At 42.5% G+C, this 25928-nt stretch overlaps 1 protein-coding gene across 14 annotated transcripts in view; it reads left to right on the top strand.

The window, feature by feature from the left end:
* DMD (dystrophin) overlaps positions 1-25928 on the top strand; it is a 1873751-nt gene that overhangs the window by 1739442 nt on the left and 108381 nt on the right. The window contains exon 1 of one of the 14 annotated variants that reach the window (XM_075265074.1): positions 16105-16179. The exons of the other annotated variants lie outside the window; for them this stretch is intronic. Coding sequence (XP_075121175.1) covers positions 16160-16179 — 20 coding nt within the window. The 5' untranslated portion in view covers positions 16105-16159. Of the gene's footprint in view, positions 1-16104; positions 16180-25928 lie in introns of those variants that run through there. 14 annotated transcript variants of the gene reach the window in all.

Genomic DNA, 25928 nt, shown 5'->3' on the forward strand with positions numbered 1-25928 from the left:
TTCTACAACTATATAAACATGTCCACATAATACAAATGATCATCTACCATTATTGTAATGCCTATAAAGTTGCCTTAGGCATAATGCAGACCAAATACATAAGATAAGGATTGGTCACAATGATCTCTTCAGCAACAAAATAAATCTAAACTGGCGGATCAGCTTTTTCACACCTTGTCCCTGAGGTTTGCACAAATTGGTAAATGATCAGCCGAATTTGACCAGACATGCCGTATTCATGTCAATGTGACCCATTCGATTACATTTTAAGCTGGTAAGCAAGGAAAGTTTAAACTAACTTTTATTACATATGTATGGGCAACTCAAAGTGTTGTTGCCATGAAAATGATTTATCTTCTATCTATAGGACAGCATCTGCGTTCAGTACTACATTCTGGCTGGGAGAGAAAAATACACTCTTGTTCTCTAAATCAGTATTCTCAATCAGCAATTTATCCTTAATCCAATACGCTTGCATTGTCAAGTGATGGTCTCCACACTGTTCAGCATCATCCCCCAAATGATGATGTAGGAAAGAAGAATGATTGGGAACTAGGTGCACACTAGGGTTCAGCTCTCCATTGTTCGGGTCTACATGAGGACCTTGAATGACAGAGAGCCTGTCCGCTAAAAAAGTAGTTACCTAGTTACCCGTGGTCAGGACTTTTCTCTCCTCCGATTTTAAATGGAATCTGTGGCAGAGTCTCCTATGGAGACTCCAACACAAATGTGAAACTAGCCTTACAGAGCACACTTGCCTTTGTTATGTATGTCTATAGGTGTATAGCAGCAGCTTACTACACAATTTTTTTGCCCTAAGGCAAACTAATATCCACATTTACCAACTATGCAAAAACACTAATGTGTAATAATATAAATAACTTTGCATGAATTAAACTAGCCAAAAAACAATTAGAATAATTTGAAACACCTTGGCACTAGCATAAGGCACCAATTAATGCAGAGGGTGTTATCATGACACACCTAATATTGTTAGCTCCTTCCCCTAGAATAAGATTAAACCTAGAGTGAGACTGCCCCTATATGCTTTATCTGCTCATATGAACGTCAAAGAAAGAGGTGCCCATTCAGCACCTGCTTCTATGAGCTACGGCAGAAAACCACTATCTACCAATGGTAGCCCAAGCTTCCCATGGAGATAACTTAAAGAGGACCTTTCACCACTTTTGGGCACATGCAGTGTTATATACTGCTGGAAAGCTGACAGTGCGCTGAATTCAGCGCACTGTCGGCTTTCCCGATCTGTGCCCGGTGTAAAGAGCTTACGGTGCCGGTACCGTAGTGCTCTATGGTCAGAAGGGCGTTTCTGACCATTAGCCAGAGACGTCCGTCTGCCTCGCGGCGCCAATCGCGCTGTGCTGTGGAGTGGAGAGGAACGCCCCCCTCCCTCTGCTCAGACAGCTCGTCCATAGACGAGTATTATCAGGAGAGGGAGGGGGGAGTTCCTCCCCGCTCCACAGCACAGCGCGATTGGCGCCGCGAGGCAGAAGGACGTCTCTGGCTAATGGTCAGAAACGCCCTTCTGACCATAGAGCACTACGGTTCCCGGCACCGTAAGCTCTTTACACCGGGCACAGATCGGGAAAGCCGACAGTGCGCTGAATTCAGCGCACTGTCAGCTTTCCAGCAGTATATAACACTGCATGTGCCCAAAAGTGGTGAAAGGTCCTCTTTAAGGCAAAGAGACAAATAGTAATTTAATCATGTCATTACTGAAATCATAGATTTGATATTGATTAGAAAAAAACATTCATGTCTGCATGGAAAATATAAATGCTAATCGATTTTTACACATGAAACATAATGGCCCCCACATGTAACATTATAGCTTCCAAGTATCCCCACATGTAATATAATGTCTGCCACTGCATCCCCATGTAACATAATGGTGAAATAATGACTCCCACATGTAACATAATGGCTCCCTACCATGCATGAGCGTCCATCCTGACTAGGGGTACCTGAATGCTGTGTAGCATGTAATATAAGATCAGTGGTTCTTCGATGTGGCGCATATCTCCGTGGACTGCAGGGCATACCCCCTGGGGTATGTGTATCACAGGTTTAGAACCACTGCAATAGAGAAAGGAGAGCATGGAGAATTTACCATTTCGAATTTCCTTTTACTTACAGGTCGAGGATTTTTAAATGTTCTTACGATTCTTGTAATAACATTATATCAGTGAATTGCTAATGAAGCCATTCTCTGATACTTTCATCAAAGAGGAATGATGAGATTACTGCAAGGATAAGACCCGTTGCGCGCTGTGATATAATCTCTAATACAGTTTTTGATGAACCTGTGTTTCAGTACATTCAGTTCATGCTCAATGTAATTTAAAGTGCTGTAAATAAAGTAATGACTGATCCCCAGATAATATGTTAATTTGACCGTATTTTTTGAGATCCCAAATGTTGGCTTGCATGGCCCTGTGGATCTAGATAAGTTGAAAGAATGTCAAAGCGCAGTGAGGTGAAGTGCGAGAGAATGTGTGGGACACGGGAGAGAACAGTAAAAGAATAGACTGCAGCATGAGAAATGTGCTATTTAAACCATCAAGGTTTCTCTTTTCAGCACATTTTAACACTAACATTTATGCCAGTATGATCTGTTACAATGCTTTGATGTTTAAATAACTGTTTTTTCTTCTTTGGACTGATAGGATTGCTTCATAATTTTTTTTCCCCTCCAGCAAGAGCACGTTACCATATGTGACTACACTACTAAGTGTCTTGCTGATACACCACCATACACATGTGGTCAATCCTGCACTGAGTGGGCAGCACCTACAGTGGATAGCCATGTATTATAGGGTTTTTCTAATCTGACACTTCTAACATTGAACTTATTTTGTTACAAGAGTCTTTTGATGCTGTGCTGGTCACAAACCCCAATGGTCATCACACTAGTAAGTGTTTAAATCCTCTGCAGCCCTATGTGGGGGAACTCCAAAGCCACGTCAAAGCCATATGTCACATTTCCTTATGTTTCTTCATTGCTGGTGCATATGTACATCAATAATTTAAAAAAAAACCTTGCGTCTTTTACTATTCTTAACCATGCCTTGTTTTCACAGTACTTTTCAAAACGATCAAAGTAGAAATTGTCCAAAAACCTATAATAAAAACAGTGCATGTCATGTACAACATTTTCAAAACTTAAACAATGCGATACAATTTGAAAATAGGGTCAAAGGATCTGGGAATGCTTTGTCTCTAGTAAAGAGGTAGGTTGACACAGATGAAACTTTCCTACTGCTTTGTCTACAGCGGAAAACTAGGCCAACAAAACTATGTCTCCATTATCTATGGCCAGTCTTTCCATCTAGTCCAAGATGGATAGAAATAAAGGGTGACCGACATTTGCTTCAGAGCCAGATTTGAATGAGTTTCATGAGCTTACAGAAATAATGGTGAACTGACAAATAACTTTTTCTGCTTTATTTCATTCTGTTATAGTAACTGTCCCTTTAGTATGAGTTCAGAAATTAGTAAAATCATACAGAATCCGTACAGAAAATCTATGACAGTATACAGTATAGTATATGTGAATGGGGCTATCCAAATCCTGAACACAAAAGGCAGAATAAATCTATGCATAATTTAGGGAATGCCGGTCATTGTGAGAACGACACATGCTCATTCTGTTGCTGCACATATACACTGCAGATCTCACCATCTGCATTGCATTGAAAAAAGTAAAGGTAATGTAAATTCTGAGCTAATTCAACTGAGAAATCTGCATATCTGGCCTTACGTTTAGGATGGATTAACACGGCTGTAATACATGTATCATATTACATATACAAAGCCTGTCCCAGCCGCAGGTTATAGACATTATAGGGATCTATAATGCTGAAAGTTGAGGATGGAATTTGTTGCTGTAATACAGACATCTATGTGAATTGTGCCTTAGGCTAAGACCTCACATAGCGAACCACAGCTAAAAAATGCAGCAGAAAAAAAACAACAACAAAAAATGCATTGCATTTTTTCTGCAGCATTTTTCAATGAATTTTTTGTCTGCATTTTTTCTCTCCTTATTAAGGCTAAGGCTCCATGTTGTGGAAAAGGTGTTTTTATTTTTATAGATTTTGCTGCGTGTTTTTGAGCCAAAACCAAGAGTGGATGGAGCAGAAGGGAGAAGCAAGAGCAGACCTGGACAATGTGCGGCCCGCGGGCCACATCCAGCCCTCTGACTGCTTCTGTCTGGTCCGCATAGCTAGTGGAAGGTTTTTCAAGGATGTGTGATGATGTCATCACAGCCTATCATCAGGATAGGCTATGACTCGTTAGTAGGCGGAGCACAGGACTGTGTGCTTGCTGCAAGCTGCCGGCAATTGAGGCTGCTGGATGATAAAGAGAGAACAGACAGCATGTGTGAGCAAGAGGGGGGAACTAGGGGCAGATGTAGGGGGGCAGTTAAACTGAATGCACATGGAGGGGGGCATTAAACTAGGGGGCAGATGTTCAAGGACCTGTGATGATGTCATCACAGCTTATCACCAGGATAGGCTATGACTCATTAGTGGGCGGAGCCACACGGGACTGTGTGCTTGCTGCAAGCTGCCAGCAATGGGGACTGCTGGATGATAAAGAGAGAAGAGACAGCATGTGTGAGCAAGAGGGGGGAACTAGGGGCAGATGTAGTGGGGCAGTTAAACTGAATGCACATGCAGGGGGGACATTACACTAGGGAGCAGATGGAGAGTGACATTAAACTGGGGCAGCTGGAGGAGGATATTAAACTATGGAAGGTAGCTGGAGGGGGACATGTCTGCCTCCAGTTGCCCCCAGTTTAATACTGTGGGATATTTGGAGGGAAACGTTATAAGGTGGGTGGATATAATGTCAGGGTGACTGTAGGAGGATTTTACTTTGTGGGGCACATGGAAAAATGATTGAGAATGGGCGGAGTCAGCGGAGAAGTGGGTGGAGCTAAATGTGCCGCGACGCGCATGGCCCTCTAGAACCATTACAATTTCTCATGTGGCCCCATGGGAAAATTAATTGCTCACCCCTGAGCAAGAGACAAGAGCTTAGTTTATATTACCATTCCTTTTGTAGCCACTCTTCACTTTGGCTCAAAAAAACCACAGCAAAATCTGAAACAAAAATGCTGCATTTGGTTAAGGCCCCACGTGGCATTCCAGAGCAAAAAAGTGCTGTGGGAAAAACCATGGCAGCAACGCATTGCAGTTTTCACTGCAGTGCTTTTCACGGAAGGTTCGCCGAGGTTTCTTCTTCGGACTTTCTGCTTCCATGTATCTGCTTTTTAATATTCATGTTGCATGTTACATGTGTTGCATTTTCATAAATTTTTCATGGATCTGTGAAAAAAAGGATGTCATTTTGGTCGCAATGCTGCCTCAAGCTACAGACTGGATGACTGTCCATGATGATATCCGTTTTTTTACAGATCCTATAAATTTCAATAAGCCAAGTCTTCAGAGAAGAATGGACATGTGCCTCTGGGCTCCTTTTCAATTGAAATAACATTTAAACTCACCTTTCCTGGGGCATCCAGCATCATCTTCTGCCCTGTGACTGATGTCCCTGAGGTCACTGCTGAAACCTGTGATTGAGTCTCAATGGCAATGTCTGAGATGCGTGATGTCAGCAGCAGACCTGAAGAGGAAGGCAGCAGACATTGGCGAATGATGCGAGTATGCCCAGGAAAGGTAAGTGTTAGTTATTTTCCATCACCTCAGCTCTGAAGATTCGCCAGAGTATACTAATAACACTGAAATGCACTGGACTGCCGAAACCTCACGATTGTTCATCAAAACAAATTTCAAGGAGTTCGCCTGAAGCGGCTTGAGGCTCTGGGGACTATATTACACTGTGCAGTGCCACTATGGATTCTTATAACTGGGGGGCCCTCTGGGGAGCATTTTTTATTGTTTGTGGTTACTGGGGAGTATTATACTGTTTGATACTATGTGGAGCCTATTATATTGTGTGGGGCTACTGGCAACAACTATACTGTGTGGGAATACTGCAGGGAGCATATTATATTGTGTGGGGTCACTGTGGAGCATTATATGGGGGCACACTCTGGGGAGAAAGTATTATATGGGGCTACTGGGGAGTATATTATACTGTGTGGGACCACCATACAGCATTATACAGGGGGGACAGTGGGGAGCTTGGGGATTGCATGCTACTGCATGGGACCACTGTGGGGCATTGTACTGGGGGGATACTGTGGGGAGTATATTCTACTGTGTGGCACTACTTGGGAATATATCATACTTTGTGGGGCTACTGTGGTGCATTATACTGTGTGGGGAACATATTATACTATGTGGGACGACTGTGGGGCATTATACTGTACGGGGGGCTCTGAGGAGCATATTATACTTTATGGGCCCACTGTCGAGCATTATATACTATGTGGGACCACTGTGGGGGTGCTCATGTGAACATATTATACTGTAGAGAATTATATACCATATGGAGTTATATACTGTGTATGGGAGGGGCTCAAAATTCCTGATGGCAACCCTATGTGCTGTACCAGTGTCACAGCTTTCCCACTGCCTTGTTCATGCTTGGGGTACTCCATGGCTATGTTATTCCCAATGCAGTACTGTGCATGAACCGGCCTATTGGTGCATGCACAGTACTATAGGGGATGACAGGGAATATACTCGGTAACGCTGGATAGTCAGCACATATGTAGATTTAAGAAAAGAAGCCATGATGTAAGGTATTAACAGGAAATTGTTGGGTGGGTCCCCAGAACAAGTTCTCCTGGTGGGCCTATTCCCTTCAGGCCGACACTGGACTTGCTATATGATATTCATGATGGAAAACCATCCTTAGCTAATCCCACCCACGTATTGTAGAAAAAAAAATCTGTAGTGGAAATGCTGCAATTTCAAAAACGTTTGCATTTTTGTAAATCGCAACATGTCAATTATACTTACGGAAATGCTGGCGTTTTCCATATAGGCATTTTAGAAACATAAAGTCCGCAGAGGATTCTGCAGACTTTCTTTGAAAAGTGCGATTTGGCAGCGGCTCGCTACATGGGGCCTTGGCCTTATGGGGTTTCTAAGAACTGTGAGTGTGCAATTTCCTGTTGTGTCATAAACCAGCACAAGGTTAATCAGCTTATGCAGTCAATGTTTGTCACTGTATCAGGCCTCTCACACACCATTGCCTGTGTTAGATGCAGGTAAACATGCCACCAGTGCTGTGCTCTTTAATGCTTCCCTGAACTTCAGTGATTAAAATGTGTAAATTAAGTCGGGGGAAGGCTTTACATGCCATAGGTTTATACATAGGTTACCATATGTGGTAACATAGTTCTTTAAATAGGTACTAACAATTACTGGAACAACATTTTAATATTCTCTGAGCTACAAACACATAGTAGCTGTAAGGATTGGAGTCAGGGGCAGGCAGTGCAAAGTGACACAGATGGGAAAGCAACACTGTGCAACTAATGACAAAAGGGGTCGTAGGCCCTGCAGCTATAACTATGCTGTAATATCTGAGATGAGGCAGACCCATGCACTTCCTAATTGAAGTGCGCCTACCAAAGCTCCTGACACTTCTATCCGGCGGCTAGGATAAGGGAAGAGGAGGCCCTGAAAGTCCTAGGGACTGGAGTCACGGAGGTCACACCTAAACAGAAAGCACAGTGTAACTGCAATGCAAAACAAAAGACTAAAACAGCATGGAACCAGGGAGGACCACAAGTCCCAGCAAGACACAGAAGAGAAGGCGAGGTCAGACGAGCAAGAGGTCGAGCCAGGAGATATAATAAAGGTACCAAATCAAAAGACAAGGGATAGTCAAAAATACAAGCCGGGCAGATTAACCAAGAAAACAGACCGAATATTAACAGACAGAGAATCAGACTGAGCAGGGGGACCAGGAACCACAAGGTGAATGGCTGGCAAGGATCCATGCCTGGGTGGGGTTTAAATAGCAGCAGAGAACACACCTGATGGCTAATGACATGGAGACTGAAGGCAAGGAAAAGATTAACCTTTAATGACCTAAGCACACCCAATAGAACTCCTAACACGTCTCCCAGGGAGACGCCGCGCAGCAAGGAGACCGCGGTGACTCCGTATCCTGACAGTAGCTGCATCAATGTGTACACTGTCATGAGCAAAGTCTCTCACTCAGCGACTGTGCTCTACCACGAACGCTGGGTTCACACCAGCGTCCAGTCTCCATTCTCAGGTTTGCGTCTTCTGCCTGCAGCTGTCAGACCGTGTCCGGCCGTGAGCGCCGGTGAGCGTTTTGTGCTCTCCGCGGCTAAACCATTTTTTTAAAACATGACACAAAGTCCTGCTTGTCCGACTTTGTGTCCGGTTAAAAATAAAACAGTTTTGCCGCGGAGAGCACAAAACGCTCACCGGCGCTCACAGCCGGACACTTTTCAAACCCATTCATTTGAATGGGTTTGAAAAATGCCTGCAGGTTTCCATCTCCTGCCCAGTTTCAGGCAGGAAATGGAAACCTGAAAGAGGAGACCCCGGGCGCAGATGTGAATGAGCCCTAAGTGGTACTGCAGTGACTGCCAGCAGCTTGGCCATGTGCGAGTTATGTTGCACAACTGCCGGATGAGTGGGTGCATATTGCTGTCTCCTGGCCACACATTCTCTTATGGATGACTTTGGCATGGAGGAGGAGGATGAGTAGGAAAAACAGTTGGTGATAATAATGATAACAACAACCATGCTTTATGTGTAGCTATGGCCTGCCTACAAGTAAGATCACAAGGAGAAGTAGGTGAACAGCCTTGCTCACTTCTCCTTCCACTGCCACTGTCAACTCTATTTTTCCAAATAAGACAGTGATACCTTTTCATGTGAGTATATAGAGCTGTCATTATTATATAGCGACAGCTAAGTTTCTTCTTGCAGATCTTGTCATGGATTTATTATTTCACAATGTAAAAAAAAAAATTCCCACATAGTAGATGACCATGTGTAGTTGCTGCTGCCAGCATCAACAGTAGTGGCAGACATGTTTCTTCTGCTACCAGCAGTGCCTCTACACCTACCCTGCAAGGTTCCCCTACCTCTGCCCTTGGCAAGCTTTTTGGGTGTTAGCCTGCATAACGGCTGGAATCGTTCCTATCACCAGTTAGGATGAATGTGCCAGGCCAGTACAGAGGTCTTTATCCTCTTGTGATTTGGAGTGAGTTCTTCCATCAACACCCATTATTTTAGGAGTGTCATATTACCATAACACACTGTGTATAGTCACTGGAACCGAAAAAAAATATGAAATTATAAAAAACATTTTTTTTAAGATTTGCATAAGCTAAACTTTATATTGAATGAACAGCAAGAAACTACTCATATATAATGGAGGTTTTTTTTCAAGATTTGCAAAGGCAAGATCATCAGCATTTTGCTATTAAAACAGCAGTTTGTATTTAATGAAAAAAATGTCATCTCTTAGCCTTTAGAAAGTCCTTTAGAAAACATTTTTCACTAACCGGATTGTCCTCTCAGTAAAAAATAAAATAAAAATATATGTTTAAAGAATGTGTGTAGTGATGAAAATGCTCTACTGCACAAATGTCAGGCAAAAATGTGAATATTGGCAATGAAAGGGTTAATTGTCTCATGCAAGCACTGCAAAAGAAGCAAGATTTACCTAGTCACTCACTAGCACTTCTAAGTCTATGAACCTATCATATCTCTATTGAATTCCTGCACTAATCTGCCCTGTGTAATTGCTTGAGTCTGTAAATTCTCATATTCCTCTATTGCTGGAATTCTCTTTGCTTTTTTGAACTGTACGAACTAAGTCTATAGCCTATGATGCAGTGAGATGGATCACAGATCTATTTGCATGTCCAGCTTTTTATACTAACACCTTCTGATTGACTTCAGTTGGAAATATGCATTGTGCAGCTCAAAAAGAAGTTACATGTCACTTAGTTGAGAAGATGAATTTACTTAAATACGCCCCAAATATGTTTGCTTGCTATTTGATGTCTCTTTTGCAGTCGCTTGCACAGCTTAATCGTTGTTGAAAAAAAGAAATACAACAGCAAGGTACCAGGACGTTAGAGGGTGATTTCTCTTGAAATCAGTTCCGTATTTTTTAGCCTGTAAAATATGCTGTGTGAATATAGCCTTAGGGTATATTGACAAGTAGAAGACCTGTGGCAGAGATTTCTGAAACTAAAAATCGTAATGGGATTGTTTCTGCTGCAAGAGCATCGATTTTTAAATGCCCTATTCAGATAAATGGAACAGTCGCAGGAATTTTGTCAAAATATCTGCCGTGTTTGACTATATTATTAGGGTAAGTTCACACATATTCCATACACGTATTCGCCTCAAAACCCTGACCAAAAAGACGGCTCCCATTGAAATAAATGGGAGCCACTCAGGAGCTTTTTCCGGGAGCCGATTCTTCCGGCTCCTGGAAAAAAGAAGTGAGATGCTCATTCTTCAGGTCGAGTCACCTCGCGATTCTGCCTGAAGAAACCCCACCCATCCGGACTACGCCCATTCATTGGGCCTAATCTGGAGTGAGTACGTGGCTGGATGCCGGTGCAGTGCCACTGGCTTTCAGTCACGGCGACCCGTTTTTTGGATCGGAACCTAAGGCGGCCTCCGTCTCAGGTTCCGATCCAAAAGACTCCGTGTGAACTTACCCTTAAAGCCTATAGACAGTGAATCTGTTCTAGGCACACTTTCTCTGTGAGGAATACTGAGCAGACTTGTGCAGAAAAAAATGGGCTACAGCACTCAGCTAAGCCTTTCTGCCCTTTGTTTTAGTGATTGTGGGGGTCACAGCATCTGGACCCCATGGATTAAATCCTATTACATTTCGCTATGACATGTCAGACGTTAATAAAAATGATAGCTTCCCATTTACTTGATCTCTCATTATTTTAATAAATAATAAGATAGCATGAGGTGCCTTGTACGTTATAAAATTAAAAACTGACTAGAGATATAGAAACAGTAAAATTGGGCAATGACATATGAGCCTTGCCAATGGTTCCTTTGCTAGTTGAGGCTGAAACTACTGTATGGCCAACACCTGATCACTGTTGCTAGTGATGCACCCATGTCACGATGCATATTCGTACACGAGTCACATGTTGGTAAGACAGCGCTGTGAAAGCAAACCTACATGGGAACCTTAAGATAAAGCTAACAGAGCAATGGTTTTAAAAGAAAAGACGGTAGCCCAGAGTGGTTCTACACATAATAAATGGCACCAAATGGGCACATGGCAGCTTTTTACTGATTGAAATAAATATCTGTTTTTTTTTTTTCAGAGTTAGGCTAAGGCCCCACATGGCATCCTGCAGAAAAGAAGCGCTGTGGGAAAAACCATGTCAGCAACGCATCGTGGTTCTTCCTGCAGCGCTTTAGACAGAAAGTTCGCAGAGGTTTCCTCTGAATACTTCTGTTTCAATTACATCTATGGGGAAACCGCTGGCCTTTCCATAGGTATAATTGACATGCTGTGATTTGCAAACCCCGCTGGTTTTGGAAATTGTGGCATGTCCGCAGTGCGGTTTTTACTGCAAAATGGGCATGGGATTTGCTAGAATCCCATCCATATTGCCCTGATTTTAAAATGCTGTGGCATTTACGCCATGTGGGGTCCTGGCCTTAAAGGGGTTTTCCCACAACTGACATTTATCACTTATACACAGAATAAGTAACACAGGTCTAGGGGTGCCATGGATGGGACCACTATGTCTAGAATACCACACAATCTCTAGGGGAAGAGGAGTGGCTGGTGAAGAGGAGTCTGAATGGAGTAGGGTTCAAGCATGCATGGTGCCCCACAATTTGGAATATATAGAACCAGTAGTAGAATATAATGTGTCCTTTATGGGTGGCTACCCGAAGCTCTCTCACAAACTTTAGCAAGTGTATGCCAGAATTGGCTTGCGGTAGCAGTAGAATTTTACATGTACCTGTAAATATAAGGCTGCAACTAGTCTTCTAATAAGGTGACAGTATTATACGCTCATCTGATTGTTGGGGTTTTCAGCATTCCAGGTACATTCTGTACACTTTACATGGGCAATGTATAAACCCATCTTAACACTTCTTATAGCTGTTAGCCCATTTAAAAGACTGAGATCTTTAGTTTGGTGGGAGGAACACAATTATTATACAGATCAGGGACCACAGTAATCTTAATCCACCCCTGCATGACTGACTAAGAATGCCACCATAGACAATAACAGCAGGGTGTATGCTTGACCACTGGTCCATTTAAACAGTAAGAAGAAATGGGGAAAATTGCAACCCCCATTCTTATGATTGGTTTCCAAAGTGGAGACTCATGGGGAGATTAATCACAAAAGGATTTATAAAGTCAGTGTCTTTGGATTCCGCAATGCTGTTGGTTTTTTTTTTTTTCGTGCCAATCTTGCCAATGTGTTGATGGGTGTATTTCGCAATTGATACATCTGACATGCATGTGTTTGACTTGCTAAACAATAGTAAGCAAGACTTCACGCTCATGTAAGAATGCAACGATGGCAATGTGTTTATTCACCATATAGGTGTGTGTAAACAACATAAACAGTGAAGTTGTGAGTAGAGTAGATAGAAGTGACACTTTGGTCAGTTTGATCTTACGCTGGGTTCACACTAGCGTTCAGGTCTCCGTTCTCAGGTTTCTGTCTTCTGCATGCAGAAGACAGAAAACTGTCATGCCGAGTACGGCCGTGAGCGCCCGTGAGAGTTTTATGCGGTCCGCGGCAAAACCGTTTTTTTTTCAAACCGGACAAAGAGTACTGCATGTCCAACTCTGTGTCCGGTTTAAAAAAAACTGTTTTTCCGCGGAGAGCATAAAACGCTCACCGGCGCTTACGGCCGGACACTTTTCAAACCCATTCAAATGAATAGGTTTGAAAAAATGACTGCAGGTTTGTGTTTCCTGCCCTGTTTTGTGCAGGAAACGGAAACCTGCAGAATGGACTCCTGGGCGCAGATGTGAACGAGCCCTTAATCAGACTCTTAAGAATGAGAGTAGGAGGAGTGGGTGCAATAGAATAGCAGCGCACTGCTTTAGCCCTCGTTCACATCTGCATTTGGATTCCGTCCGGGGGAGTCCGCATGGGGTCCCCCCCCCGCACAGGATACCAAACACAATTGCAAGCACTGGTGCAGTAAAAGCACGCGGACCCCATAGACTATAATGGGATCCGTGTGCTTGCCTCCAGATCTCCGCAGGGATCTTGCGGACAGGAAAGTAATTCCCAATCTACTTTCCTGTGTGCATGATTCATGTGGGCAGCGGACGGCAAGCACATGGAACTATAGTCTATGTGGTCCGTGTGCTTTTACTGCACAACGTTTGCAATTGTGTTAAAAAAATTAAGCAAAGCCTTAATTACCCCCTTTATGACCTATCCCAAGAATAGGTGAAGATAGGATGGAAAATATACTGTATAAAGCACCTATAGTTCTACCTTCTGCTCACTCCATCCCTGACTTTGGCTGAAAAAAATGCAGCAAAATCTGCAACAAAAAAAAGCTGTGTTTCTGCAATTTGTGTCCTTAGGGTGAGTTCACACGGAGTAAAGTGCCGCGTGATGTGGCACGTATACGCCGCGTGAGCTTTTGCGGGCCGTTCACACTCCCATTGATACGCGGCCGCAAATTAGCGCACATCACATGGCACTTTACTGCGTGTGAACTCACCCTTAGTCTAAATGACATCCACATCACCTTTTCCTATATATTTAGAGGGCCCATTTAACGTATCTGCCCTTTTCGACACAAACCATTTATATATGGGTTAAAAAAATACATTGGAGGATTTATCAAATATGATATCCCACAAAAGTGGGCTGGGTGACTAAATAGACCCCCCTCATTGCGCTCTAGAATTCTGTCATAAAAAGTTAGAGAGATGCATTTTTTTTTAGCACAATTGTGCAAAAATTTTGTGGCTACTCAATTTCTACACCACTCATTTCATTTTTCAAAAGCGAATGGGAAAGTAGACAATGTTGGCTTGTCTAGCTGACTGTGCTCTACATTTATGAACTGCACAAAAAAAAAGTCACAAAAAATGTTGCAAATTTACTTTAGTCAGTTTACCTAAATTATCAAACATTGTGCGACATTTGATAAATTTGGCGCAAATTACACCAATACACTTCAACAAAACGGACTTTAAGGCTAAGATCACACATAGCAGGCCACAGCAAAAAAGTGATGCAGTAAAAACTGTGGCAGAAACACATTGTAGTTTTTCACGCAGCACTTTTCACAGGTTTCCTCTGTGGACTTTCTGCTTCAAATATAACTATAGGGTACCCGCCAGTGTTTCCATAGGTATAATTGACATGCTGAGTGTATTTTTCTGCAATGTGTGGATGGGATCCGCTAGAATTTGCAGTGACTGTAACATACTGCAGTTTTTGCCGTGGCCTTTCTACCGTGGCCAAAGCTCCGTTTATGCCATGTGGGGCACCGGCTAAAAAATTCCAATAATGTTAAATCTTCCCTTAATGTTTAAAGTGGATCAACAGCAGATCTGCTTTCTTTAAGGCTAAGTCCCCACGGGATGTCCTGCAGCAATAAAGCGTTGCATGAAAAACCGCAGACTTCCTACGCAGACTTTTTGTTATAATTATACCTATGGGAAACCGCCAGCGTTTTTATAGGTATAATTGACATGCTGCGATTTCCAAAAACGTGCTGGTTTTGGAAATTGCAGCATGTATGCACTGCGGTTTTTACCGCAAAGTAGGCTTGGGATATACTAGAATTCCATCCACTTAGCCATTACTGTAAAACGCTGTGATTATTCCCGCGGCAGAAACACTGTTTTGGCCCTACCATGGGGCCCTGGCCTAAAGGACATAAAACATAATAGATAACGCTTTTCTGTCCATCAGATATAAAAAAAAATAAAAAATAAAAAAAATGGACTCCTGCAATAGAAAGCACATTTTTCACATCTGCAAATAGACAAAAATGGATTGGTAAAAAAAAAAAATGGATACGAATGGAGCCCAAGGGACCTCATTGACTATAATGGGCTCCAATGAGTGTCCATCAGGTGTCTGTATTTTTTTTTTCTTAGGGGTAGTTCACACGAAGTAAACTGGCGTGTATTTTGGTGTGTAATTTTACACATGTAAAATAAGACTCCCATTGACTTCAATGACATTTTACACGTGTTTTGACGTGTATTTTGGCGTGTTTTTTTTTTTACACGTGCAAAAAAATGTCATTGAAGTCAATGGGAGTCTTATTTTCCACGTGTAAAGTTACACGCCAAAATACACGCCAGTTTACTCTGTGTGAATCACCTTAATTTGGTGGACAAAAAAGTCACACTTGCTGCACTTTTTCATTAGGCGATTTGTGAGGGATCTGCGCCAGATGGACACTTGGCACAGGTGGCATAGACTGACATGGACTGGCTGACGGATATGTTTTTAATAACTATTTTGTTTATGAAAACATATTGATCAGACAGGCTGGAAGTCTGGGTTCACATCTCAAGTCTATTCGGTGCAGATCCGTCATAAATCACAGGATGAAAATGTCCTGCAAGCCCAACTTTTTATTCTGATGAGTTCAGTCAAAAGATCAGAATCCCACCCAAACCACCCCATTGTAGTTAACGGAGTGCTTTAGGCTTGGTGTCTGTTATTTTTGCGGTCCTGTTGTCCATTTGTCTGGTCCACAAGGATGGACACCCAATGCACAAGTGAAGTACACATAAGCCTACTTGGCCCAAAGTGCTTTTAGGCATGAACATTGGCACCAGAAAGGGTAGTTTGCAACTTTGGAGTGATTTCTTTCAGTGCTTTCAAAAGGTTAATGACTATGGGCCATGGACCTCACACCACAGGCACACAGGAATGGAAGGCTCAGCTAATATACAGTAACTGGCACCAAACTGGGCAGAAAGGGCACTTTCCAGTGATGTGGTGTTTAGGAAGGGTTAAACGCGAGTACCGCCCTGTCTAGCCTGCAGGCCTCCCTCCTCCTCATCACACTCCTCCTCCTGCTCTCCTTAGCCCTGTGTAGTGCTAGTATCACTGCAGTGCTATCTCCCTGCTCCGGTTCAGTGTGAGCCCGGAACTTCACCTCCTCACAGTGTGAGCCCGGAACTTCACCTCCTCACAGTGTGAGCCCTACTTCTCCCAGCCATGAGGGAGCTACTCAAAGGGTAAGTGAGGGAGCGGGCTCCATGGCAGCTGCAGCGGAGGGGATGGAGCGCTCAGCTGGGCTACGAGAAGCCAGCCTGGGAAACTTTGTGCAGGCATGACAGGGGTTAGCGGCAGCAGGGACAGAGGTGCTGAGGCTGTGCTGTGACAGGGACTCATCCTCGGTGACATGCCGCCGCTGCCGCCATTCTCACATCAACAGATGAGACCTGAGCGGGCTTGTACAAATCACGTACAATAGCTTGTCTCATTGTTGTCCTCCGTGCTGGATCCAGTCAGCTTCCATGGTAGCTAGGTGGACTGTGGATTGTTACTGCTGCCTAGAGCACATCTATAGGCTATCTCTATGTGTAGGTGCACCTTGTATTGCACTACCATTCCAGAGCCACATGACAAACTCCGCTCTGCTACATGGACTCTTCCAATGTCCTTGTTCCCGTAGACTCAGCAGCGCTGCCCAGTAGGTGACTGAACACCTTTGTTGTGGAAGGAGGCTGCCTGCCCTCCCCCTTTTACAGCTTCATTCAGACTTCTGAAAAGGTCAACTTTCTGCCTGATTTCTTGTGGGAGCGCACAATGGCATTTTAGTACCTGCCCGCCATCCGCATTCTTATTTACTGTAATATATTGGTGTCAGCCTGTAATGGATCAGCTGGGATGTGTGCGCTCATGGAGGGCAAGCTCAGCAAAATAGCCACAAGTTTTAGTTTGGAAGTTAGAACAAGAGCGATATATATTTAGTGGCACCAGGTTGGCATTGCCAGGACTTCACTTGGGTATTGGGTGGATAGGACCCATCATATCACATGTTTCCTTGTAGCGATACATTATCTGGTGAATACTTCTACATCCGCTAGCCTGTGGGGAGGACCTGACAAGAAAGAGCATCTCCAGTCATAAATACCCTTTAAAGAATGTTGCCTTAGGATACCTACCTGTATTGTGTGGACTGGAATAACCCCGCTCCCTTGGCTGCTCCTTGAGACGGAGTTGTCCAGGCTCATATCTTGGATGTTAGTATTATCATGATTGTTTTACTTTATTTTTATTACATATATAAGTAGATACTAGAGACTCATTGGATTTACTGGGTAGATGTCATTGATGCGTTCATTCAGCTTCCTAATGAATTAGATCTTTAGTATACAGATGTAGCAGAGCTGAATTCAGTTGGCGTGTGCCCTCTATACAATCTGTATACAGCGGGACAGAATGCATTTAGAAATAATGGTTTTATACAACAGCTATTGTGATATCATTACAATATTTAAGCGTGTTATTGTATTCATTTATATATCTGCAGCGCTGTCCTCGCATGACTACTTGGGGTATTGGGGTTCACAATCTAAGTAACCTAGTAGGTAGTTCTTGGTACATATGGGACCCACATAAACACTTGGAGAACATATATACTCTATACAGATGTTGCCCTTGGTTGGAACCCAGGACAGGACAAACTCAGCTCTGCTCCGATTGAGAAAACGCAGTCCTGCTCCTTTCATATAGCACTTGGAAGTAAAAGTAGATGCAGATTGGGTTCTGGTTGTACTCTCTAAGTACTTGGCTGGGCAGTCTGAGTACATGTATTGGTTCCTGTTACCGTAACAAAAAACCCTTTAATGTAAAGTATATATGGGTATAATAGATGCCCCTATCAGGAGGAGCTGGAAAGTCTAAGTCACGCAGTAACATGTAAGCATTACTTGTCTTCCTTGAGAAAGTAAACAGTGTTCCTGAGTCGTCTTGAAGTCCACTGCCCTTTGCTCTGTGCTCTGCTCATTTTACACAATGCTTCTCAATCTCAATATTTGCTTAAGCCCCTTTTATTGGTTTCCTCCATTCACAGAGCCATCATGCATTAAAACTAAAGTTCTGCTAAGATGAGCCTGATCCCTGGATTTAGGACAAGTGATTGCATGTGTATATGCCAGATATGTATATGCAAGCAGGCAGAAATCCTCCAAAGTCTGGGTTATTATTTTCAGGCATCCGTCTCCCAGTACCTGCCTTTCCCCCATTAACTGTACTTGTTCGCCATTTGTCACTATGGTGACTGTGCTGTCATAAAATATGATAATTTCCTTTGAAGCCTCTTTTCTTTTTTTTTTTTCCTCTCCCAGAGCAATTTTGACAATATCTTTTTACCGCCATGCAAATAGAGGAGATAGAAATACAGATGGGTGCCAGGTTGTTTGATTATTCAGGCAGCGGAAAACACACAAGATTGAGGTTTTAAAACTAGGTCAGCTTTGTGGGACAGTAAAGTCTTTGGATTTTCTTTCTGGTACGGGGAAATGTATTTTGCGTACTGGAGTTTAGCATTCCTGGAGGCTCCAGGCTTTGTACTAAGTAATAGCATGAGGGTGCTGGACTAGTGGAGCGCTATAGGTGGTATATAGGTGCACTGCTAGAACATCAGGGCTGGCTATAAGCACACCATACCTGGTGTATGTTGCCAGTTATGGATACCATGTTTCCCCGTACTATGATAAATCGTTGTTGTTATATATACACGTCAGGATGAATATAGATTTGATTACACAGAGAGACCATTGTCTATAGGAATTAGCGTTTTCTTACTTAAACTTAATTCTGTATTCCCATGTCTAACATGGTGGCATTTCACATTGACAATTCTATAATACATTGTCCACACTTTTAACCCTTGATTTTAGGAGTTATTAATAATTACTAAGCAGAATATGTATATATATTGTATGTACAGTGAAACCTCTCCAAAAAAACATCTCTTTGGTTGGTCGTCTCCAAGAGCTTTCAGTGTTCTCGATCAAACCCTTTAAGTGCTGAAGATTGTTTGTTTGAGTCCATGTGGTAAATTAGTACCCCCCCCCCCCTCCCCACAGTTACCACAAAACCCCATGGTCATTGTGTTCTCCAGTACTTTCTGTGGTAGTTACTGGGACTGTCGATGTTCCTGTATGTCGTCCTTAGGAAGTCCTGTCCTTTGACCATCTATTTATATGTCATTGTATTACTAAAGGTTAATCACAGAGATTTCCTCCGATCCCTGCTGATCTGTCCTGAATAGTGGATAATCCTGATTAACTTCATTATTTAGGTGTGAAATGGATGATAATCCTTATTTTGTTGTAGCTATGCCAATTATGACCTGCAGGCTGGATTATTCAATCTACACATTTTCGTGTATGCTTTGTATCTAAGGAGAATGTTCATGGGATTCATTGTTTTTATCTTAAACATTAACACCTTCTTCCTTTCTGAGATTTCTGCTGAGGAGCTTTCACATGCAGCATTAAAAAAAACTGAAAAAAAAAAACCACCCACTGCAGTTTTTGAGCCAAAACCAGAAGTGGATCCAGTAGAAAGGTTCTTTACTTACTATTTCCCATTCCGTTTGAGTCCACTTCTGGCTTTGACCAAAAAAACCAAACTGCGTCACATACCCGCAGTGGTGGTATTCCAAAAGTGTTGTGTGCATTGCAAAGACTGAAAGCTGCGAGTCACATGCACAGCAAGGATTGCCATGCTGCGGGTTTAATACCCACAGTGCAGCTCACTTTGGTTGCGAGTTGTAGTTACATCAGGGGTATCACATTTGTTTAAAGGAATTTCCACATCCTGAAAGTCAGGGGGGTCTGATGGCCGGGATCCCCACAATCACTTGTGGTTGGGCAGGCTCATTCCTGCACCCTTCTTTCCAGTGGCACCACCGCTGGAGTTAGCCGAGCAATCTATTTCATCTATCTCCAGAGGTCCAATTGAAATAAATGGAGCTGTCTGACCACCAGCTGTGCAAATAAGTGTTCTCCAAAATTCCATTTACTTAGGTTTATATATAAGGAATGTATAGCCCATTTGATAAATAGAGGACTCGTGATGTCATATATCTGGTGAAACATTGGGATATGCAAACTCTTTCTACGCTTGGTTTTTGAGCGCATTGATCTGATTTGTGGTCACTGGCTATGTTGATAAATATCGCTTTCAATTTTCTGACATAATCCCATTAGTTCTTAAAGACATCATGTTAAAGTGATCTCTTCTTATAGATTTAAGCAGTAATAGTGTAATGGATCATACACCATGTGGTATTTGCAATATGGTACTGAAGCGACCCCCACCTTGTGAATATACAGTACCCTCAACTTCAGTCAACTCTTAAAACTCAGGTACAAGTGCAGTTATCCTCAAACCCTTACCCCTCTTATGGGTTGAAATATGGAGGGTTATTGGAAAGCTGGTGGTCACCAGTTCTATCCTGTTGTTGACTAGATAAGAATAAAACTAAATAAGAAAATATATAAATATATATATATATATATATCAAGGTTTTATCACAGGATGCTATTTTGTGAATAAGGAGAAACCATCTCAGGTTTTGAGTGGAATTTGGCCTTAATCTCTCTTTGGATTCTCTCACTTTTCTCTACCGTGACAACTTTCTTGACCGTGAAAGCCAAGCCTTTCTTAAGATGCAGAATCTGATACGTGTTTAATGTTTCATCTGCGGCCAGTGCCTATGGCAAGTTAAATCTCCCAAGTTTAAAGGACTGTAAAATGTCCCCTTGATTTGGAAAGGCTGAAAGTGCCCACGCTGTCAAAATCCACTTTTTGATCTCATTGTTTGTGGATCCCATCTCCAGCAATTTCACACTCCTATCTCAACCTGCTGCTGCTGTTTTTTTTCCCCGTCTCCTTTTTCTCCTCTGTCTTTGCTTGTAATGTGCCGGTTAGTGCATTATATCTGCAGGAGCATGTTGACTTGCTTATCGGGCTTCAAAAAGGGGATTGCAGATATTTTAATCCATTTAGGCACATCACTTTAATAAATGACTGTAAGAAAGAAATAATCCCTCACAGTGTGATCTCCAGATCAAACCTTTTTTTTTTTCCCAAATCACTATGACTACCCTCTTGTTATCAAGTCCCAATTAAGGATTGTGGGTATTGCAAGGTGTTGTGCAGCTGCCCACTATATGCTGAGCTGGCATTTCATCCTCCAGGTTTAATGCAAGCAGTCTTAGTGCAGCCCACCTTCCATTCCCAAAGCTAACAATTAAATGGCCTTTGAAAATGGCAGAGCAGCTTAGGAAGGAACTCTCACTGGAGTCTAACCTTTTCTTAAGCTGCAAGATTGTGTTTGGAATTAATGATAACTTTCTGAGCTCAAAGTGTGCAGGGGGAAGCAGCAGCGACGGCAGTACTTTTCAGACCAGAAGTGAAATAGCTGCAGCCTTCTTGTGTTGTGCATATAAAGTACCCGAGAAAATCTGCCCTCTGTGTTATCAGCCACAAAACCCTATTTCATTGCAGTGCCAGGCAGCATGTGCTTCCCTCTTGGAGGACGTGCAATTGTTTTCCATGTGACATAAGTTTGTCAGTCTCCGTTCAGTCCACGCAGAATAATTTTCGACACTTTAAATTCGTCACTTGTCAATTAGCACAGCAGGAGCTTTGCCAGGGGACATCTTCGGGAATTTGCTACGTTAGACATTGGATTTCCATCTGGCTATTAAGGGAGTTTTTTTTTTTAATTGATGAAAGGTTATTGTCGCGGCTCGCACCAACATTAGATGTTATTTCCCACTGGATGGAGTTACATTGTAGCTGAAGTCTTGTACATGAAAGACACTGCATGAAAAATATCCTCTGGGCATTTGTAAGCAGAAAGGCAGCCATTTTGTATATGAACACTTGCATATCTTCATTGTTCTTTCAGAGCTGGCTTGAAATATAGCCATTGATCCTTGTAAATGTTTTGCTCTGAATTTGGTAGAAATTGGTAACATATGAGTTTTGTGAGTTTTGCTGTAGATTATGCATGGCATTTTAGGCTTTCACACTCTCCCCTGTCCACAACATAACGGATAAGTGTTTCATTACTAGGTGCTTGGCTACTTAGACCCCCAATGGTCACAAGGATGGGGGTCCATGATCATCCTAAGTAAAAGGAGCAGTTATGTGCTTGTGTGACCAATGCTCTATCTACTTTTATGAGACTGATGGAGATCACTGGTACAGTGAATAGAGCAGTGGCCATTCATGTGCACTACTGCATCGTTCATGTGGGTCACATCTAGGGACACTTGAGGACTCCCGTTCTCATGGACAGTGGGGGTCCTACTGTTCAGAGTTGTGGCAATCAATTATCCTTTATCCATAGGATAGGGGATACATATTAATAGTAAGGTAACCCATTTAATAATGATCAGGACTAGACAAACCAAAGGATTTATGTAGACAGTGCTTGGCTGTCCGTTGTTCTGGTCCTTTAGAGGGCAAAACATTGGACCAGAAGTGACTAATTTTTGTGGCGCTACTGATACTCACAGCCTGAGGTTTTTTTTTTCCAATTGTCAGTCTTTGGCTTATTCTCGCATACCAATGACTGGTCTCTGACAGATTCGGTGCATATCCTACACTTATCTATTTGTCACTATTCACTAACTAACTTTGTCTATTTGACTCAGTGAAAGATGGAGTGCACCAGAAGCTGTTTTTCAGTGACCCGTTATTCAAAGATGTGAGAACCAACACAAACTATTCCTATGATGACTGGCACGCCATTAAGGCCTGGTTCAAATCTGTGTTCAGACCATTCCATTCCTCTATCCGCATGAAATATGTAAAGAGAAAAGTCCTGCAAGCAAACCTATGTGGTCCGTGGGCTTCCTTAGGTAACTTCTTTTCTTATGCAGATAGGTTTCCATTTGGGGGGGTCCCCAAGCGGACTCCCTGAACGCAAACCTCGACACAGATGTGAACTGGGCATAAGGGATTCTTTATGAAAAGTCTAAAGGCCCCTTCACACGAAGTTTACACTTTGTGTATTCTATATACGCTCTGCTCATTTTGTTCATTTTACACGTGTAAAAATACACGTGTAAAATGTAGTTAGCCATTGAGTTCAATGGCATGTTCGTATAACGTGCGTCATGTGTAAAACGAACAAAATGAGCGGCGCGTAAACTCCGTGTGAAGGGGCCCTAATAATCAAAAAAGCAGTTGGGAAGCAAGGGGCCCTGATACCTTTTTTGCAGAAGGCATTTTCTTTCCTGCGTCCTGCCTTGCCTAAACTAGATAAGTAATGACCAAAGTGCATTGCATTCTCATTTGGCTGATTGCTCTCTCTCCACCTCATTCACATGCATGCATACTTGGTCAGGTGTACTAAACTGGGAAAAGCGAGAAAGTCACTAGCAAATGCTTCTAGAACTAAAGGACGCAACTGCCAGATTCTTATTGTCCTTGACACCTGTTGTCAGGGAAGAGTTGGGAGGCTCTCATACACATTAAATGCTTGGCTAGTACCATTGAAATTGAGTTTAGTAGTATGTAATGTGGTACTACAGTGTTTTAGTACTATTAGTATGCTGTATACAGTATTTGAGTACAATAGAAATGACCTTTCATTTCATGCGCTATACTCCAGGCCTCTTAGTGCACATTATTCTAGGGCTTTTACAAGAAATAAAGGGGATTTTGAAAAAGATTAAATTCAATTGACTACAAAATGGGATCTTTTCATTCTGCCTTTCCCTTTCAGATGGCATAATGTAAGTAAATATGTGTATGGTTTAAGTGGTTACGGTATGTGACTTGAGCCATCTTCAACTCCAAAAGCATTGTGATGTGACCATCCTATTATGGTTTTAGTAGTGAATTAAATGTTATTAATATTACTATTTAGTATCATTTGTTTCCTGGGACTTTAAAGGGGTATTCCCATCACGCTTGTTCACCAACCTGCAGGCTGTGTGCTCTCTTCACTTCCTGGTTTTCTCAGCACATTGGTGGGTGGGGTTTCACTAGCTCTGCTATCTGCTATGTTTGCAGTCAGTAATGAGGGATTAGTTGTAAATGAATTACCACAATATGAAGCTGATGTAGAAGCTGATGTAACAGAGCTGGATTTGAGTCAGTTTGTAATACATACAGAGGTACTGGACTCCCTATCGCAGCCCTTATCAGCCAAATTCATATCAGCCAAATTCAATTAAACCGACTGATAAGTGGAAAAGCAGGAGATAAGAGCTCAGAAATCCCAGAGCTCCCCCCTCCCCTATCTGAGGAGCTCCATTGCTTGTCTGTGGCAGAGACATACACAGCTCAGAGCTGCTCCCAGCACTCAGCCCCTACCCCCTGAGAGAAGGCAGCTACTTCACTTGGGGACTGAGCAGATAAGCCCATGGTTCGGGGCCGTGGTCATAGAAATGAGTGTAAACAATGAAGTGAATAAATTAAGATGGCAGCCAAACAAAGCAGTTTTGATAAAGCAATGTATTTAGAAAAAGTCTTAAATCCACATAAACTAGCAGTATAGGTAGGATCCTTGTGATGGGACAACTCCTTTAAATATGCAAAAGATCTAGGCCAGAAAGGCATACACGAGTGTTATCAACATAAAGGTAGTAATGAAGCCCATTGGACTCAAAGAGCTGGTCCAGGCCAAGGTATAAATGGAGATGAATAGGGTTCTAAGACAGAGCCTTGAGACAGACTGACAGAGACAGGTTTACATAAGGTGTTGTGACTGGGAGACACTGAAGCTACTTGTTCACTGCATTGTACTGAGATGGACTCAGTTTGCTTTACCTTGATACAGTACTATTAAAAAAAAAAAAAGATTGTTCGTTGTAAATGCAAAGTGCGATGTGCCACTTTTTTGGCTTCAAAACACGGTCCATGCCGAGTTGAGGTTATTCGATACTATGTAGTTGAAAAGGTCTAAAAGGGCATAGTTGTGACTATTAGAAGCAGCGGAAACGTCAAAAGGGAGGATCACAGAGAAGCATTGGCTTTGGTAGGTAGAAGATCATTAGAAAGTTTGGTTAGGGCAGATTCATCAGAGTAATGGTATGGTATGGAAAGCCATTGCAGCTGGTCAGAAATAAAGTATGATAAGAGGTGGTATGGTAGTACACGGTGAATATGCAGTGATGGGTGAACAGGATGGGTCAAGAGAAGGGTTATGATATTTTAAGCGCGGAAAACCCTATCAAAAGACTGAGTCAGGCATATAAGTTTGGTGGTCTGATACACCTCGCCCCACAAGTTCTCTATGTAGTGACCAGATCTGGTATTAAAGAATCACTTTCACTTGAATAGGGGATAAGTTGCAGTGACTTGGTTCAGCCACTAGAGAGAAAAGGGCTTTCTGCTCCATTCCTTGTGCATCAGCTACTGAGGTAGCTGATCAATGGAGATGTCGGGTGTCAGAACACGATTTGCTATTGATGACCTATCCTTAGGGTAGGTCTTTAATATTTCTTAGCCTCGAAAAGCCACTTAAGACTGGATGAGAGAAAATCACAAGTATCTAGCTTTCAAAAATGCATTTGATATATTAAAAGTTAAACTAATATCCTATAGAATTGCTTTGCATACAGTTATCCAACATACATCTGTTAGCCATACTACTTCCCTTACAAGTTGGTGACACAAGCAGTTCAGTCACAGTGCAGACGTCTTCTATGTTGGCAGGATACAGGAGCTGCTTAATATTCTCCAAGCAGAAAGTCAGGGAGCTGTCGTGCTACAGTGCTGTCCCCACCTCCCACTTACAGAAGCAAGTTGGGCAGAATGCATAATTGTGGAATTGCTGCATATTTAGCTTCCTTATAGGCAAAGGAAATCTGGAAAAGCAGCTGCAAGGAATTCCACTTTTCCCAGTGTTGACCTGAATTGCCCCCTCTGGTAAATGGGGTATTCAGAGTAATAAGAATATGTTTAAAGGGGACCTTTCATGTCCTCGGCCACGTGTAGTTTT

Source organism: Leptodactylus fuscus, chromosome 2 (genome assembly GCF_031893055.1).
Source record: "Leptodactylus fuscus isolate aLepFus1 chromosome 2, aLepFus1.hap2, whole genome shotgun sequence".
Classification (NCBI taxonomy): domain Eukaryota; kingdom Metazoa; phylum Chordata; class Amphibia; order Anura; family Leptodactylidae; genus Leptodactylus; species Leptodactylus fuscus.